Source organism: Lissotriton helveticus, chromosome 4_1 (genome assembly GCF_964261635.1).
Source record: "Lissotriton helveticus chromosome 4_1, aLisHel1.1, whole genome shotgun sequence".
Classification (NCBI taxonomy): Eukaryota; Metazoa; Chordata; class Amphibia; order Caudata; family Salamandridae; genus Lissotriton; species Lissotriton helveticus.
The window spans coordinates 937,662,936-937,682,738 of record NC_136063.1 but is presented as its reverse complement, the minus strand read 5'-3'; the positions used below and the strand labels follow the sequence as shown (position 1 = coordinate 937,682,738).

At 46.8% G+C, this 19,803-nt stretch overlaps 1 protein-coding gene across 1 annotated transcript in view; it reads left to right on the top strand.

Annotated features, from left to right (window-relative positions):
- Nucleotides 1-19,803, top strand: part of LOC144828093 (uncharacterized) — a 394,020-nt gene that overhangs the window by 169,852 nt on the left and 204,365 nt on the right. Inside the window, exon 2 of the mRNA XM_078686222.1 lies at nt 12,182-12,265. Coding sequence (XP_078542348.1) covers nt 12,182-12,265 — 84 coding nt within the window. The remainder of the gene's footprint in view (nt 1-12,181; nt 12,266-19,803) is intronic.

Sequence of the window (19,803 nt, the reverse complement as noted above, 5' to 3'; positions counted from 1 at the left end):
ATTCTTTTCTGCATAAAGCATTCAAATCTTTGTCACCAGGTTTTATGATTCCTCTGTGGATTTTTTTTTTTAAAGTTTAGGAATCCTCTTACTTAGGCCTTTGGGTCAGGATATAACAACCTACCTCATTATGTTTTGTTTTTTCAGGCAGCTGAGACTGTGCCTTGTATCCTGTACTGGCTGCTGCAAGAGAAAATTGTGTCTTGTGGCCAGCCAATCGGAGCACTCAGATCAGTGAACCCTACAACTAAGGGCCTGATTCTGATTCGGGTTGGAAAGCTTCCCGACCGAATCGGTTTGGAAATGGTTTCCGACCCACTCGGATCGTGAGAGTCCGACCTACAGTGTACGATGCATCCGGATGCTTCCAGATACGATTTGGTTGGACTCCCATTGACTTTAATGGGAGCATAAGTTCCTAACCGCATCATAATTGGGCTCTGGGTCGGCAAGACACGTTCCCGATACGATTTGGAAGGAGCAAATGCCGTTAGGAGGCCTTCCTAACCGCATCAGAATCAGGCCCTAGGTGGAAATGCTTTCCTAACCGCATTGGAATCAGGCCCTATAGCAGTGGTACAGGAAGATTAATAAGCAGCTCCTCAGCAAAATGCATAATCTAATTAAATGTGAAATGGAGACTCCTCTATGCCTAGTTTATTGGCTAGGTTTCCTGATTCCAGAATCAGGTATGTCAGCAGTGCACTTTTAATGTCTGGGAAAACAATCTTGCCTCTAGCTTATGTACAGGAACAGGCCATGTTTCCAAAATGGATTCCGCATCCCCCCATTATTCTGGCTCACTCATACATAAGTTGTGTGGACCACACCACACAGACCATAAACACTCTCAGTATGCATTTGGGGTGTTAGCCTCCACTCCAATGACACAGAAAAAGGGGCTGATCCAAACTATGGATGTAACAAAACCCGGTCAGCTGCCACTATTGCTCTATATGGTTAACTCACACAGGGACAGTAGTCCACTGTCAGTAAAAAAACATGGTTGGTGCACCTTCCCAGTATCAGTGAGTCCTGTAATGGACAGGGCTAGGCCTCTGCACACACTAGGTTACTGTGAGGCAAGGTCTGAAACAAAAAAAATAAAAAAGGATATTAGATCCAGTCGGGCAGGGGTTCATGACTGTACACCACACAGGGGACATTCCTATCCTAACAGTTGTACTCCTCCCATGCTGCCATTAGGGGCCAGAAACTTGTTGGCTTAGTTTACTCCTACTGGGCAAGATCTTTTTGTGGATTACTACTAAAGGGGGTGTTCCTCTCAGCAACTTCTAAATTTAGACTACATCAATATCCTAGTCTGTCTAAGTTTGATGCAACTCAGTAGATTATATAATTAACTTTGTAATTCTATAACGATTTAAGACTTTACCTAAAACCGCACTCTCCAAAGCCGGTTCTGAAGGGCCGGATCCACGCCGGATTTTTAGCATGTCCCCATTTAGATAAATGTAGTTATCTTAAAAATGTGACATTGATTCTACCTTCCAGGCCAGAATTTAGAGAACTCTGACCTAGAAAAACACCAACATGCTAAGCAGCAGCTTTGCTAAGTAATTACTATATTATTTTCCCATTTAATTACTATATGCTCAGAGGACTCCCCGCACAATCTTAACTTAGAAGGATAGTTTAAGGCATATATGTACACCAAAGAAAAATACACTGTTCTACAGTAGTGGCATAGCTTGGTCTTTGATGGCCCCTGTGTTTGCCGCCTTAGAGCGGGGGGTGGCTGGCAGGGCTCGAGTTGGGGGTACCACGCGGGTGGACGGCGCCCCCCCCACTTATTTTACCAGGTGGACGCTGTCCCCCCTGCCAAACAGCTGGATTTCACGCTTTGGCCTCTCTGGGAGGAGGAGCTTGGCGCTCACAGCACGCTGCTCATGCGCTGACTTCTCAGATGCAAACGCATCTAAGGGGTGAGCGAGGGGAGGCAATGAGCCCAATGGTGCAAGCCACCTTTCGTGACATCACTTCCTGTTGTGACATCACTTCCAGTAACAGCATCCCCCCACTTCTTTTTTTAGGACTTGTGCCCTGGGGGCTGGCATTTCATGCGGTCGCTCCCTAAACTCATGCTTCCCGGGCTACGCCACTGTTCTGCAGGTCACATTGTTGAAAATTTGGCAGGACCTCTAAACCTTCCGAAAGCGGAAACTGAACACTGCTAATTGAGGTAATTACTACTAATACACCGAGTAATAATTTACGGAAAATAAAATCCAGTCAGTATTAACATCTGAGTGGTGAGAGGCTGGGTGTGCCAAATTCGTGTTGTCTCTTGTGTGGTGTTTTGCGTTCCCATTTTTTTGCCCAACAGCCTCCCGAGAAGAAGAAAAAATAAGGTCCCTGCAATCACTGCACCTCCTCAGCGCCACATCTCAGTCTTCTTCCTGTGTCAGAAAAATATCTCTCTGAACCACCTCAAATCAACTGATTGTTCAGCTGGATATCATCAAGAGCAGCACATATTTAGCTCTGACAGTCAAGGTTTTTTCAGTAGCATTATTACTGAGTTTAATAAAAAAAAAAATCTGTGGATTAATTAGAAGCAAAACATGGATTAAATGCTTTGGGTATTCAAGACAATACCATAACGCTATTTTGGCAAATCAAAAGAAGTGGCGTTTTTACAATGTAAATCGATAGTAGAATCAGCATGAATACTGCTAGTGAAGTTTTGAAGTATGCTGATATGAAGATATCGTATTTATAGTCTGAATTGCGAGTGCGGATACAATAAATATGGGGCCTAGAATCTATTTTACTCCCTAACCAAAATAGTGCATGTTCTTTGGAAGTGGGAGAAGCAATTTGCTCTTTCAAGAGAGCTGCTGGACTTTTAATGGGAAAATTACCAAACTATTCAATAAGAGTCCATGCTTTGAATAAAAGCGAGGAAGACTTTCATAGCATGACTCCGACATTTTACATTGGACAATGCTAACAATTAGAGCAGCGTGAGGTATAATGGTATGCAAGCTACACTTTATTACAGAGCTGCTGCATTTTAATTGGGGTGGTATGACCTCCTCTCAGCATGCCCTCAGTGAAGCAGTGCCTGACCTTCACAGCAGCCCTTCAGTGGGGAAGTTGGAGCTCTTCCCATTAGGAACCAGGGGCCTTATTTTCAAGAAAGTGATACAGCGCAGCACTCCAAGCCATTTGGCTGCGCCGCGTCACTTTCAAAGCACAGGGATGCATCATATTTACAACAATGTCTCATATCCCTGTGCTTTCCCCTGCGCTGGCACACAATTGGCTGCCATGCGCCAACGCAGGCACCCTTGCGTCATGGTGCAAGGGTGTCTGCGTTTTAGGGGTGCAGGAAGGACACTTTCCTGAACAAAAACAAATGCATGAGATGTTTTCCTCTTTCAATGTGTGCTGCAGAATTCAGCACGCATAGAACGAGGAGAAATAGAATTATTTTTCCTCGTTGTGCCTCCATAGGCCTCCCCTGGGGAGGAGTAGGATTTTGATGCATTCCCAGGTTTAAGAAATGTTGTAAATCTGGAAATGCCTCAGAATCCATGGGTGTTGGGTGGGAACACCCATGGCACGTCCCTTTCACGCAAAGTGCTGCGTGAAAAGGGGGTGTATTTACAAGGCCATGAAAAGCCACTCAGGCATTACATGACTTTGTAAATATGGAGCACCAACCCTGCGCCACCAGTGTGTCAAAAAAGTGATGAGCTGGCAGCGCAAGGGGCTTGTAAACATGCCCCAATGTTTTATTCTGCCATTTTCAGCAGTACTGCAATACTTGTAGTGGGACATTACAATCATCTCTCAGCTGTGTGACTGAAATGTATTTCAACAATATGGATAATGTCCAAAAGGGATGCTTTGTAAGAGCACACTACATAACATCCCAGTATGGCAGCTATGCACTAAGAGGACAGTGCCACAGCTTCTAAGCATTCTCTTGATGAATACATAAACATCCCAGGAGGAATCCCATTATTTCCAAGTTGCTCAGCAGAGTTACTGTACCTTTAATGTTTCAATAGTGAAAGCTTTTTGCCTTCTTAACAATATTTCTTGGGCATGGAGATTTCTCTCTGTAAATATCTGAGCAGGTGTTATGGGTACTGGTATGGCCTATGCAAAGCACCATCACAGCCAGCCTTTCTCACTCAGTTCAGTTACAGGAGTGGCGGCCGGCTCAGGTAGGCATGGTGGGGTTGGGGGTTTGGGGCAAGGCAGGGCGTGGCAGGGGTAAGCCGACAGACGACGGAATAGGTATTATTTATTTAATAATACCTATTCCATCATCTGGCGACTATCCCCTCCGACCCCACCCTCCCCCTGTCCCACCGCGTTTACCTATTGCGGCTGCCGCTGACTTACAGCATAGGTAGGAGCGATGTAGGCTTCATACAGGAACAGCGAATCTAGCACAGACAGCAGAAGTATCGGCTTCCGTCACAAACTTAGAACATGTGCCGCAACTATGCATGCATCTGACACACACAGCAAATACGGTGCAGGGACCAACAGTGCCAGAGACAGACCTGGGGGGTGCAGACCAGGTAGCGGCAAGATAAGTTCAACTCCATGACAAGTGTAAATAGCTGCTCATGTCCAGTTACTTTCTTTGCTCTTGTCTCACATTTCACAATTTTGTTACGCCTTTGATTGCTGAGTTACATATACAACAATACACATGTAATGGAAAGAATTGTCCACAGGAGCTGTCTTGACACTTCTGAAGCATTTGCAAACAATGCAGCAGACTATATATTTGGGTAGCAGTTAGCATAAAAAGAGGATTTTTGTTTTCTTAATACAGTTTGGCACTGTTTGACGAATCTGCATGACATTTCCTAAAAATAAGTTCATCTACCATAGTGCCTTCATGAAGTTTCATGACGATCTGTCAAGCGGGGACTAAGTAACGGGTCTTAGGGTCCCAAAAGTTACCTTTCACATGTTAACCCCTATATGAAATTTTGCTCTCCGACATAGAAAAATCATGGCTGAAAATGGACCGTGTTCTTTCACTGAGAGGGACTTCTCCCCGTCGCGCTGTGAGCCAGTTCGTAATATTGGCAGAATTAGACGAAAATAAAAGATCAAGGAAGACGTGTTGGAATCAATATCCCGCAAAGATAACTATATCATTGTTCTTGGAATAAAAGATACCAGAACAAGACGAGGAACACTAGAAAGTGTTTTTGGACTGCATATAACACTGCCAAGGTCGAATATTCAGACCAGTATGTTAAAAGGGTCATTGCTATATGCAAAGTTTGTTGTCCTGAAGATGGTCTGAGGGAGTCCTATGATAGAAGACCGAAACGTTGACTACACAGTCCATTTCCATTCATATTAATGTATTCTAAGTGACTCTTTTATTGATGAAGACATATATCACTTTTCTGATTTTATTAGGAATGGATTTTTTACAGATGATACATAGGTTAACATGTTTTGTACCTTTTTCATTTTGTAAGCATTGAAATCAACCTTAATTGTTGAATGTACCCTATCAATTTTTGAAATATAAATAAGAAAGATATTTATCAAAAGATAATCCCATGTTTGTTGTTGTTGATTTGATTTTCACTCACTCACTCACTCACACTCTTACAGACCCATACGGCAAATCACAGACCCATTCAGACATTCATGCACCCACTCACAGACCCACTAACGCACACACCCAGCGAGACACTTGTGCTGCCACTCCCATACCCATACAGACACTCACACACTCATTGAGACTTTTTGTTGTGTGAGTACTTGTATTGATCTGTGATTGGGTATGCAAGTTTCTGAGTGGGTGTATGAGAGGTTTTATAGGAGTGTGAGTGGGTGTGTGAGTGCTTCTGTGGATGAAGCCATCAGTGATATCAACAGTGTTGTCATTTGAGATGTCTTCAATGATGTCACTGACCACGTCATGAGTGATGGAACGGGAGGTCATAAGCAGTGCATTGCAGAGGCAAAAATTATAATTAGCTCATCTAACTATAACTGCTGAAATTGAATGTTTTTTTTCAAACAGATTTTTGTTTTTTTTTAAACAGTCATACAATAATAAAAATAGACTTCTGATTACAATTATAATGAGTCAAAATCCTTTGGCGTAAGAGTCCATTGCTTCCTGTTATGGGCGGGAAAAATGCTTCAGTGGACCCATTACCATCCCCAGCAATACCCTACGTAGTGGTAAACCATTGTAGTACTTTATTAGTCCACAGAGTTCGCAACCATTAGACCTTGTATTCTCTGTTCAACATTAACCCACCTGTTACTAGTTCCCCGCCCTCCCCACAGGCATGTCACGTATAATCAACCTCGTATCTTTGTACACCAGGGTTGTTCTATGCTTTGCTCTGCTGTCCACCATAGTGGGTCTACATCGCTGGGCTATCAGTTGGGGGGCAATTGAACCAGTGTGCTCGTGACATTATTTGGTAAGCAGCTGGATTTAAAGTGTGGGGTTCAATCTGCATTGTCAGGGGCCTCCTCTATTAGGCTGTCGTCCCTCTCCTCATCTGGGTGCTTTAGAAGCTCCACCAATGCTACCCATGCCCTGTCTGTTTCCAGTATTTTCTCACTCCCCGTCCTTTTTTTGCTACTTGTAATATGACTGCCCCCTCGAATTCTGCCCATTTAACCAATTATTTTTGCCATCCGGTTATGTTAGAGCCCCATCTCACTTTCCAGTGCCTGGTGATAGCCCTTTTAGCCAACACCAACCCTCCACGAATTTACCAAGTTCCCTTATTCTTGATTGTGTGGGGGAACCAGTGCAGCATACAACTCCCCGGTGTTACTACAATCTCTCTATCGGTCACATTCATCAATACTGCGGTCACTCCCTCCCAAAACCCTCCCACGGTTGGGCAGTCCCAGAACACATGCAGGAAATCTGCCCCTTCCAGATTACAATGCGGGCAGGTGGCTGTTTGCTGTTATTTATTAATCTTGCACGGGGTGAGATACGCTCTGTTACGTAGAAATGCACTAACTGGAACCTAGCATTCCTAGTGCTCTTCCAGACCCTTCCCACTAACTCTCCCCAAGCTTTTCTGGGTATTGTCACGCCCAGATCTGCCTCCCATTTGTGAAGCAAATCAGTCAGGGGAAATAGTGTTTCATGTAATATGCATCTATAGAAGCATGTGACGGCCTTAAAGGTGCCTGCAACTGTTACCACGCATTGGCACACCGCTGACATCTGGGGTTCTGTGAGTCGCTCCTGCCAGTGATTCTGTATGGCCGCCATGAGAGCAGAATATAGTAGAAACTCCCCCCCCAGGTAGGTCATATCTTTCCTGGAGATCATTAAACGGGATCATAGCGCTCTCTTCATATAAATCTCCTATCGTGGATGTTTCATCTCCTCCCAGGACTCTAATCTCCCGCAGTCTCCCCCATGGGGCAATGCCTCACCCATAGTCATTGGGATTTCGGGTACGTAGGGACGCCCACTCAATGCTCGTCGCAAGGCCCTATTCCAGCCCTATTTGCAGACTGTTTTTAATTTGGAGGGCACTGCGTGTTCCTGTATGTGAAGTGTCCGCAGCACCTGAGATATGAGTCGTAGGCTTGGGGTATCATCTACCTGGTAGTCTGCCCCCCTCAGTCGCCCCGCCACCCACTTTGTAAACCATTGCAGCTGAGCCGCAAGATAATAAGCCTTGAAATCTAGTACCGCTAAGCCTCCCTCCGGTCTCATAAGGGTGTTGAGTGCCACCCTTTGTCTGCCCATTCCCCATAAGCACCCCAAAATATTGGATTTGAGGCGAGAACTGAAACTGACTGGTTTTGTATAAGTGAAATGTTTTCCTTTCTTTCAGGGAACATATATATATTTTTCCAGTCAATATGTATATATGTATATTGTGTGTGTTAATAAAACGTCTATACTTATATATGCTTACATTCACCATATTTTTGTTGAAATTCTCACTGCAATAATTGTGTAGCTTATTCTTGTGGTCAATATTCTAGTATATATTTCTTTAGATAAATTAGAATGAAATGTATTGCCATAGCACACCACATTAGCTTAAAATGATGAATTAGTGTGTGCCAATGCTAGGTCTGGTGCAGCTCTGGATTGTTTTTTAGGGGATAGGTTTGGTAGCACGTGAGCAAAGGAAATGAAAACCATGTCCTGAAGTGAACTCCTGGTCATGCTTTGTGTGGCGATATTACCTGTTCAGTGATGCACTTAAAATATCAGCTTTCTAGGCTCTGCTTCACAAACAAGCATTGGAAAGCCTTTAAACCGTAGATCTATACAGTCCTGGCATGAATACCGAGCTCATTTCAAAAGTGCTGTGCAAACCTTAGCTCACAGCAGGCGTCTTGTCAAACATCTGGAGATTAATCCTCCATTTTATATCCTATTACTGTGAGCTGTAAGAAGCGTGCAGTTCAGTATTGCATAAGTTGCAGTACATTTTTAAAATTTACTTCCAAGTTACGGTGGCTTTATACATAATGCATTATGTAGAGATTAACAAGCCTTTGCATTAAAATATATTTCTTGTTCACACTCGTGCTGTCAGAGCTTTGCTTGGTTTCAGAAACTGCTGTGCTCTTAATTTCTTCTGTAAAAGTTGATGGAAGCACTTTGTTATGAGATCCGGGTTTTAAAAATAACCGTTTCCTACATTATGTTTATGATCTAAGGAAAATGTATATGTGGCTGAAAATCAAGTTTAAAAAAAACTATTTTCATGAACCTTATGTACTTGGGGTCACTGATGTAGATTATCGTGAGATACAATGCTTGTTCTCAGTACTGCTGTATCAGCATACATGGGTTGTAAAGGGTGTCGAGCCGCCCCTACACTTCCTGTTTTACTTGTGCCTGTCCTTGCACCTGAGTTCTCGGCTTCACCAGGTTCGTCATTGGAGGGCATTATCGGAAGCACAATGACAGAAATGAGAGGGCTTTAGGTTTCCGCCTCCTCCCTTCTGTGTGCTTACTTGGGGTAGATGGTGCAGGTACTCAAACTGTGTTCCTCCTGCTTCTTTGCCTGAAGTTTCCATGAGTGAAGTGGAGGCATATAGGATTTTGGCCTCCCTCTCACTACCAGGTGGGAGGGTGATGGCGTCTATCAGCAAGTGGACACTGCACCTGTTCTACAGGCTATGATACATTGAGGGCTTGTAGTAGATGGTCCCATAACGTTTGTGTGATTGATTGTTCCTCTTCAGGTCTGGTGTAGCCCAATAGCCCAGGATCCCAACTACATGTGCAAACACTGGAGTTAATCTGTAGAGTTCAGGTGTACCCAGATGTGTCCATCCTTGTTTTAGTTGTTGAATTATTGTATGATTCATTGCTTCAGATAGGGTTGGGGAGCACCCATGCTGCATGCGTCCCTTTGGCATGAATATAAGGCAGCCATTGGGGCAGAATCTTGTGTCTGCCTTGTGGTGGTGTGAGACTATGGAAATGCATTCTCAGAAGTGCTCCCATACTTCTATTTTCCTGTCCAGGGATGGGGAATGCTGACCGAGAGCATGCCCCTATTGACATAGTCTCCATTTCCAAGATCGGGTAAAAAGTTTGTGGAGGATCTTTGGCAGAGGTTGTGTAGAAGCTCAATAGAGTACAACAGGCAAGGCCACACCTGCCAACACCACCTAATTTCTTCTGATTTACATTTTTTTTCCACCCCATAGGAAATCATGTACAGAGGGTGATGTGTTGGATGTGGTTTGGACTGATCTTCAATTTCACCCAGAGCAACCTGGTCCAAAGGGAAAATTGATTCTAGCAGTTCGACTTGTGCATGGTCTCCCTGTAAATTCAGCTGTGCAGGGTGTGATTGGGGAGTAGAAGGCCACATATTCTACTTCAGTTCCACAATTAATGGTTTGTCTTCATCACTTGGGTGAGAATGGCTTGTATTTCCCTCAATCTTTGCCTTTGGACATCCATTTTGAAAATATGAACAACCACCCAACGGCTCTTAATAAAGATATGGTCAACTCTGAACCTTTGAATAAGGTGCCCTATACACAGTGTCCTAATGTGTACCACACATTTGTTAGGGGTGCCCAAAATTAAGATTTGTAATACTCACCCCCCCCCCCTTAGTGGTGGTATGTGTCATTATCTGGTTCAGCTCCACACTAGGTGGGAGCTGCAATGCCAAGCAGGCCCCTCACCCTAAGAGAGGGTGGGGTGAGGGTGTCACTTTTAATTGGAGATCTTTTCACTCTCTCTTTGTGGTATACACATCAGTTATTCTGTGGGTGATTGTGTGTGATAGGTGAAATATCAGCAAACTTTATAATTGACTCAGAAATCCCACATGCACTTACTATTTTCTGTGTGGGATTCCTGCCAAGATTGAGAACAAAACAATTTTTGTTTTTTGTTGGTCCCTCTAATCTGATCTACATGTTTTAGGCCTCAGGGTGCCCAAACGAGTCATGTTTTTTTCTTCAAGAACTTATTAACTAATAGGGCCGTGCCCTGTTACTGATTCCTATTCAGTAATAGGGCCATGCATCTGCAGATTTCCGACAGATGGTTGTTCATTTGTTTGTTCTGCTTGTTTCAGGTAGCCAGTGTGCTAGGGATGCCTGGACTTCCTTCTCATTTTGGCCTTGCTTTGTTTCAACATAATCTCTAGCATTGAGACATACATAGGCGTATGTAGAAGCATTCCTTCTAGTAATGGAAAATTTACACAGTTTCATTTCCAATTATCCTTAGATAGCCTTACTCAGTCTCCCTCCAATGTCCTACATGTGGAGTCATATCATAGAAGAACATTTGTAATTCAATTACAACTTGCATAACTGAGCAGCGCAATTGCTAACCCTCAAGGACCACCAGTGTCTTTCTGGTGTCTGTTTTATGCCATCCACTTGGGGTCTACCTCCAGCAGCAGCTTGAAAGCACATGCGCTTGAATGGGTTGCATGGTATGTCTTCGTGCAGTTAAGTGGACTGGATGGACAGACAGGCCGCGAGCGCCCTGATAGTATCTCCTCCTCATCTGCTCACCTAGGGCGAACACTAGTCTTGAACTGGTACTGTCTGTTTGCAATGGGGCCTGATGCAAGTCATCTGGACTCGTGTAGCTGCAGAGTTCTGTGTTTTGATCTGTCTTTGCTTCTGTGGGTGTCAGTGCAAAGAAACTAGCTTCCTCCTGGGCACTAGGCATGGAGGTGTGGGGAGGGCTGATCCAGAGGCAGATGCTGGTTTGTGACTTATACCCCACACAGCAACAGCAGCACACCCACACACATTAGCACAATCCCACTGCTGACCTCCAACAGTTTAAGGTAATCCTATTACATAGTGGGAAACTTTGAGGCTTTTGTAAGTTTAGCTGGAACTAGGCTGACAGATATTCACTCTCGATCACTTTGCCACTGCTCTGGCTGTCTTCTGTTCTCTTAAGTTAACTTGGCTATTGCAAATGAGAGAGCTGGGCTCTGCAGTACTTGGGGAAACACAAAAAACGTCCTTTCTCAGCCATGCATAAATCCTGTTTTCTTCTTTCTTGCGTTGGAAGTTATCTTTAAATGTTGTTTTCTAGCATCTTTTGCGGGAGTGGATCGGTTCTGCATCCTCGAGGGATGAAATTCTCAATATTTTTTGTATTAATGATGCTTTTTAACAATTAAAGGTTACATTGACATTTAAACGGACAAATAACTCAATTTTGAAACCCACGGTAATTGCACCGACTACAGCACTTGTATCACCCGGTATTACCAATACTGTGTAAATCTTTAATACTCGGGTGCAGAATAGCAGGAATTACAGACTGTTTATGGAATGGTGAAGACATCTGGAGATTGATTTTTATCTCACCGAACTCCACAGGTTACCCTATATTTCCGTGTATTTTTGTCATGATAAATTCTACCTAATTTGGCCTTTGGGATTTCTCCCTAGTAACACTACATTCAGAAACACCGCATGTCTCCGCATACTAATTTGAGTGGAAACTCCTTCATAAATCTATATTTTGAAACAACTTGTAATTCGTGCCAATTAGTATTTTTTCATTTATGTATTTCATTCATTTGTCTAATCCATTTCCATATACATATTCTACCGAACTGATGAATGCAAAAATTAGATGGAATTTGCATGAAAAATGCGTCCCAATATTTCCATTGGTAGCTGTTTCTGATGTGGAATGCTTCTGTTACAGGTAACTGCTTTGAACATGGCCTGGTATTCGGAAGTCTGGCAGAACTCCCTTTTCTTCAAGCTGATATTGAACAAGTTTTTGAAAGTATGTACTTTTAAAACTGTTTTCAATCTGAAATTAATTTATTTACATATAATGCTTCTAATCCACACACAAGAATGTATCGGACCAACACGTTATGCTACCGATGTCTGCCTCATTTGTTCAATTCGGAATTCGTTTTGGCATTGCTGTATCTACGGGTCCTTTTTCTGTAACCACGTCATTCCCATTTAGGTGAATCAACTGTTTGGTGGGAGAAAAGCCTATTTTTTTAGAAATACTTAGCTAAGCACTTCCATTTCGCGTGTTTATTAGGCCTGTGATTTTATTTTTCATTTTCTGTAATTTGTGCTCGACGTCTTCTAAATTTGATTGCATTAGAGAACACATAATATTGTACTTTTTCTACAATTTCACATTCTTTTGCAACAATACACCTTTACTGAAACCAAAGCTGTACCATGCTGACATTTTCAAGGTAATATGAGGCTTACTGAGATCTAAAATATGTAATGAAATGTCCAAGTAAAATTTCCCTTAATCTGATAGGCGGTACTGTATGCGTTCGTGTTTTTGTTCAGATTACACGTTTGTTCAGTGCGTTTTTACCCACACCTGCGGGCAAGAACGGCTAATAATTACCGCCCATGTAGTTATGTGCGCGGTGGGAGGGATAGTTAACTGACAATTAACTGACATTATTGCCTAGCAGGCAAGAACTATTAGGCTATTATCACCTCTACCTAAAAGGAAAAAAAATGGGATAAGACGATATCGGTTGCATTATCAGACTGGAAATAGGCACCGCACTCCCTCAATTAAAAAAGTAGAAAAATGTGCACTTACATTTTTCAACTTGTTTTGCGGATTAGTTTTCTGTTTCAGCAAAATAAAAAAAGGAGGCGCTCAGTCAGCCATGTGTAAACAGGATGCCACTGAAGAGGCTGAAGAGCGCTGCCAGAAAATGGAGCGGTTATTCTGCATTCTTTTCAGGCAATGGATGCCTCCTTCTCCCGCAACGTTTTCCAGGGCCCACAGTATACTGGAGTGAAGTTGAGAGCTGGCAGAATGCTTCTTTAGTGGGCTTCTAACAGTTCTAGCCCCCAAAGGGAGCATTCGGAGTGGCTGGGCAGCTCTCATGGTTACAACATTAATAAATTATATATAATATATATATATAATAAAAAAATAATAAATAATAATAAAACGGAGCTGCTTCTATTTGGTCCTAACCCATCGCTCTGGGGCCCGCAACACTGGCCTCAGCAGATGGGCCCTACTCCTACCCCTTCAGCTACAGCTCGTAATCTTGGGGTCCTCCTCGACAACCAGTTGTCAATGAAGCAACAGGTGGTAAAAGTCTCAGCCACCTGCACTACCATCGTAAGGTGGCTGAGAAAAATCACGTGGATGCTTCCAGCTGACACCCTGAGGACCGTAGTCCAGGCCCTTGTCACTTCACGGATGGACTACGGGAACATTCTTCTTCTGGGTGCCTGCAAGGAGGTCACCAAGAAATTACAGGTAGTTCAGAACATGGCAGTTCGCCTCATCTGTAATCTGCCTGCCAGGTCCTCGGTCGCCGTTCATCTGCGCAAACTGCACTGGCTGCGCATTGAGAGCCGAGTGAAATTTAAAGCTCTCTGTATAATGCATCATATCAAAACTGGCAAAGCCCCGAAATACTTGTCCTCCGTGGTGCAGGATTATGTCCCTACCCGCACTCTGAGATCCTCTACGCAAAATAAGTTTCAAATCCCGCGCTTTAACAGAGCCAAAATGGGCGGTTGCTCGTTTGCGCTGCTAGCACCTTCTCTATGGAACTCCATGCCTCAACCCCTGCGATCCGAAATCTGCTATCTTAAATTCCGCAGGGGAATCAAGACCTGGCTTTTTAATTCTTAAAATGTGTGCTTAATCCTTCTCAGTTTACCTTACCTTTTGTTTGCTCACTAGCGCCGGGAAACCTCCGGGTAGCTGCGCGCTCAATAAATGCAATTATAATAATATAATAATAATAATAACAAGAGGGCTGGTTAATATTAATATCCAAAATATACTTTTGCAGAATATTAAACAAAGTGATGCAACACGTCTTTTTTGCACATATTTCAAAGACACATGTTAAACAGGAAAAGTGTTCTAAACCACAACAATTTTTTTATTTTTTTACAGGGCCAACGATTAAGCGCTATTTTAACCATAGGAATTCATGCACAATACAGTAAAACAGTGTAATTGAATATTGCATGGAGAAACGGATTTCCTTGAATATACAGCTGGTTCGGTCTCATAAAAATGTATTTAGCTGCCATATGGCCTAATAAAAATTGTTCATCAGATGCCCGTCATGCATTAATGCTACATGTATACTGCACATTCAATCTAAAAAAAAAAAAAAAAAAAAAAATTGCTCCCAAAAATATATTATGAAAAGATAACAGCACTACGTGAGGGGGGAACATGGTGAAATGTTCATTATGTAGTAAAATACCTGAACATTCAACTGTTTGGGGCTAGACGTGCAATTAATCAAACGTTTGGTCCAAAGAATAAGACCCCAACTGACTCTTTTTTTTTTTTTTAAATATATTTTTATTGCAGAATTAGAAACCACAGGATACAATCAATCAACCAGTGCAATCGTGACATCCCCTCGTCCACTAAGAAGTCCAAACTGTACACAGCCATTCAGCCCGCATCCCGGGGGCCGGGCGGCATGTTATTACATTCAATAGGAAAAGCACGGTGCACGTCCCACGGGGACCATGGTCGAAAAGTCGTTGTACGTATCTGCTTTTATCCCCCCCACCCACAACAACATCTCCGTCAGCCATCCCAGAGGTAAAGCAGTGACATATCGGGGCCTACCCTAGGTGCTATCGTTCTATCTCGCCTGGCTGCTCCCTCCAGCCCTTTCATACTCCACACTGTGCCAACCATCCTAGTAGAGTCAAGGCACCCAGGCGGCTACCATCCAGTGGCTTCCGTCCCACCCCGAACCCCCATTAACCAGTCCCCCCCAAGGCCCCCCCCCCCCGGCAACAGCTGGGCGTACGCCTCGTCCTGTCGAGTTAGATGGAACCACCACAGTGCGGAATATAGCACTTCTGTGTTCGCCCCGTGGTGTCCACTGGCTTAGTTCTCCCCATCCTCGTCGTCCACAAAAGAATCACGCAAGGCCTGCACCACTAGCTCCCATGCACGCGCCGCATCCAAAACCTTCTCATTCCCCATCTTAACAGCCTGCCGCATCCAGAGCACACTCTCGCAGGCAGACCACCGCAGCAATTCATTCTTCCATCTACGCAGCGAGGGCCCCCCCCTGGACTTCCAATGCCACGATATCTCCCTCTGCGCCAATATCAGACCCAGATCAAGGAACTTGCTCGTCACCTTGGTGCGTTTAGTGTGCGGGAACCAGAGCAGCAGGCACGCCGCCATATCGAATTCCACCTCCCTATCTGTCACTGCATTCAGGAGTCCCCCTACCTCCGCCCAATAGGTCCCCAATTGCGGGCACTTCCAGAACAAGTGATCCATGTCCGCTCCCAGAGACGAACACCGTGGGCATCGGGCATCCGGCACCTGGAAGTACCGCTGTAATTTCTCTGGAGTTAAATAGGCCCTATGAAGCACATAGAAATGCACTTGCTGAAAGCGCGCATTTCTCGTGCCCTTCCACGTGCGCCGCAGGATGTGTCCCCAAGCCGTATCCGGTATGGGCCGGCCCACACTCTCCTCCCATTTAGCCTTGAGCCCCAGGAGTGGCTCCAGTCCCTCATTCAGCATCCTATTATGGAGGCACGTCACAGCTTTGACCGTGCCTGCTGCCATCACCACATATTGGCACGCCATAGTCGTCGTGGGTTCTACGAGCCCCCCTTTCCAGTGCTTCTGTATGGCAGCCACCACTGCCGCGTGCAGGAGGAACCCCCCGTCGGGCAGCCCGAACTGGTCCCGGAGCGCCTCGAACGGTGCCAAAGCCCCATCTATGTACAAGTCGCCTACCACCTGTAGTCCCGCCTCCTCCCAATCCAGCAACGGGGACCAATCTCCCCCGTGCGGCAAGGCCGTCAGCATGCCGATCGGGATCTCCGGCGCATAAGGCCGCGAAGCCCTCGCTCTCCGAAGGCTCCCCTGCCAACACAGCCGGAGCGTCCTTTCCTCCATAGTGAGGGCCCGCAACTCAAGCCTCTGCTGCATGACAATATAAGACAGCACGTGGCGTCGTATCCCTCGGTCCCGGTCCTCCTCTGGACCCCGGAACACCCTAGCTACGTTCTGTGTAAGAACCTGCAGCTGCGCCGCTAGATAATACAGCTCGAAGTCAGGCACAGCCATGCCCCCTTCAACCTTAGGGCGAAGGAGCGTGCTCAGGGCCACTCTACGGCGGCCGTGTCCCCATAAGAAGCCAATAATCATCGATCTCAGGTCTCTGAAGACCCCTTGGGGAATCCAGACAGGCAGCGTTCGGAAATAATAGAGGAAGCGGGGGAGCGCCACCATCTTCAAAAGCGCAATCCTACCCAGAACCGTCAGCGGGAGGGTCGACCAGAAAGACAAGCTGCCCCTCAGTGCCCGGACACAGCGACCAATGTTGCCCTCCAAGAGGTCCGCAGTCGCGTGGTAGATGCGAACACCCAGATAGGTGAAACAAGATGGCTCCCACACCACGCCCAAGTCGCCACCAGGAACGGGCGAGCCCGCTCGCAGCGGGAACACACAAGTCTTCACCCAATTGACCTTAAGGCCCGACAGCCGGCCGAACTCCGACAACAGCTCCATCGCACCGGCCAACGCCCGCGAGGTGTCAGCCAGGTACAGGAGCAAGTCATCCGCATACAGCGATATATAATGCCACTGCCCGCCTCTCGCTATCCCCGCGTATCTGACACCCGACCTCGCATGGACCGCCAAAGGTTCCATCGCCAGAGCAAACAACAGGGGGGACAGAGAGCATCCTTGCCGCGTGCCCCTGCCCACCGGGTACGCCGCAGACACCAGGCCGCCCAAACGCACCCTCGCCGCCGCCGAAGCATACAAGACCCTTGTCCACCTGCGAAACCCCTCGCCCATGCCAAACCTCTCCAAAACTCCGTCCAGGAACGGCCATTCCAAGCTATCAAAGGCTTTCTCGATGTCCACGGATAGGACCGCCGGGGCTCCCTCCTCGTCCAAGATGGCGTCCATTATCCCCACCAGGCGGCGAATATTCAGCGCCGTGCTCCTCGTGGGTATGAACCCGGCCTGGTCCCTATGTACCAGGCCCGTCATATATGGGGCCAGCCTGGTGGCCAGTATTCGGCTCAGAATCTTATAATCCACCGTCAGCATGGATAGCGGGCGGTAAGACCTCACATCCGCAGCATCCCGGCCAGGCTTTAGGAGCGGCACAATCAAGGCCTCCCGCATGGACCCAGGCAATACCCCAGCCTCGAAGGCTTCAGCGTACACCGCCAGCAGCCTGGGCGCCAAACTGTCTGCATACCGCTGATAAAATTCAATTGGTAATCCGTCCATCCCGGGCGTTTTGTTGCGGGCCATATGCTTAATGGCCGCCCGCATTTCTGAGAGCGTGATCGGGCCGCCCAGTTCCTTCGCATCCTCCTCATCTAGGACCGGAAGCTGCCTCGCCCCCAAGTATTCCGCAATGTCCTGGACCCCCACTCCCAGCTGGCCCTGATACAGTTCCTCATAGTACCCCCTAAAACATTCCAATACCGCTGCTTGGGTGTATACCATCTCTCCCTGCACAGTACGAATGCCGAGGATCGGGGAGCCCCTAAGTTCCGGATTAGCCAGTCTGGCCAAGAGGGTACCCACCTTGTCTCTGTCCGCATGCGCCCTGATGATATATTGCCTGTGATCATAGCATCGTAAACGTTCCGTCTCGGTGGCGACCACTTCTTTCGCTTCTAAGAGCTGGGCCTGTAAGTCCGGCCTAGCTGGCCTGCGGCGCTCCAAATCCCTCAACCTTTCTTCCGCTTTCATGAGGTCAGTCAACACAGCCGTGCGAGCATTCGAAAACCTACCCAAACACACTCCTCTCACCACCACTTTCATTGCATCCCATTCAGTGGACCTACTCGTGGCCGTGCCCTCATTCACTCCGAAATAGCTATCAATGCCTTGTCGAACCGCATCAGTGAACACAGGATCTTCAAGCGTTTCCGGCCGAAGCCGCCACGTTGGAATTACTGAGCGCTCTCTCTGCCACTGAATGTGCACCAATAGGGGGTTATGATCTGAGATCGTCCTAGCCAAGTACTCCGCATGGGAGATCAGCGGGGCTAGGGATCCACTGCAGAGCACCGAATCAATCCTGACATGCAGGTCATGAAGAGCAGAGTAAAAGGAATAATCCCTGGTTTCCCTGTGCCGCTCCCTCCAGACATCCAGCAACCCCCATCTATCCTGCCAGTCCTTCCTGTGCGCGGCTAACCTGCGCACCGGGGAGTCCACCAGGGGGGGATGGGACCTATCCAGAGCCACATCCGTGATCGAGTTAAAGTCCCCCCCTAGCACTATTGGGGCCGCCAGGAAAGAGGCCAAAGACCCCGAGAGGCTATCAAAATATCGAGCTTGATCAGTGTTCGGCGCATACACACAGCAGAAAACCACATCCCGTCCATATAACCTCCCCTCCACCGCCACAAACCTGCCATCCGGATCCACAACTTGATTCAGTAATTGAAAGGGTATCCCCGCCCTCACCCAGATCAGCACCCCCCTGGCATACGCTGAGTAAGTGGTGCCAAACACCTGGCCCCTCCATCGTTTCTGCAAGGCAGTACACTCTTTCTTAGTGAGATGAGTCTCCTGGAGCATGGCAATCTGAACCCCCCTGCGTACTAGATATGCATGGACCTTATGACGTTTCACCATAGTTCGCAGCCCCCGGACATTCCACGTCAGGCATTTCAGATTAGGTAACGTCCCCATTCCAACTTCGTACAGTCCAAATCAAATAACGAATGTTCACAGCCCCCCCAATGCAGTTGCCCCCCCCCGAACACCCCCAAAACAGAAAAACTCCCCAAACCCCACTCCCCAGGACAGAGCACACGAACCCAATGTCCGCCCCCATCCAAACCTTGAACCAACTTCACACACTCTTACCCTGTGGTCTCCACCACAGTCGGCCTTAAGGGCCCAAGGGGGTGAGTCGCCGCCGACCCCAGCAAGCGGAGCCCGCACCCCGCGCCTCCATCCCTCCCGAAGCACACAGCCTCCCCTCCCGGCATCCCGTCCTCCAACAGCAGGATACCACCCTACCATGAAGTCTCGAACTAGCCCAGTCCAATCTCAGCCGCAAAAGATACCATCTGAAGTCTGTGGGGTCACCGTCGGCCCCTTCGAGCTTTCCGCCTCCGAGAGTTCCTCGCCCGTCTTGCTGCCTTCCCCTCCCGAGTCCGTTTCTGCCCGTTCACTGTTCTGTTGCGACCCTGTAATGGCCGCCGTCGCTGCGAGTGCATCCCTCTTCTCCGCCGCCATTTGAGCCTCCCGTTTCTCCCGCTGGCGCCTGTTGCGGGATCTGATGCGTTGCGATTGCCTCACCCGGGGCCGCTTGGGTTCAT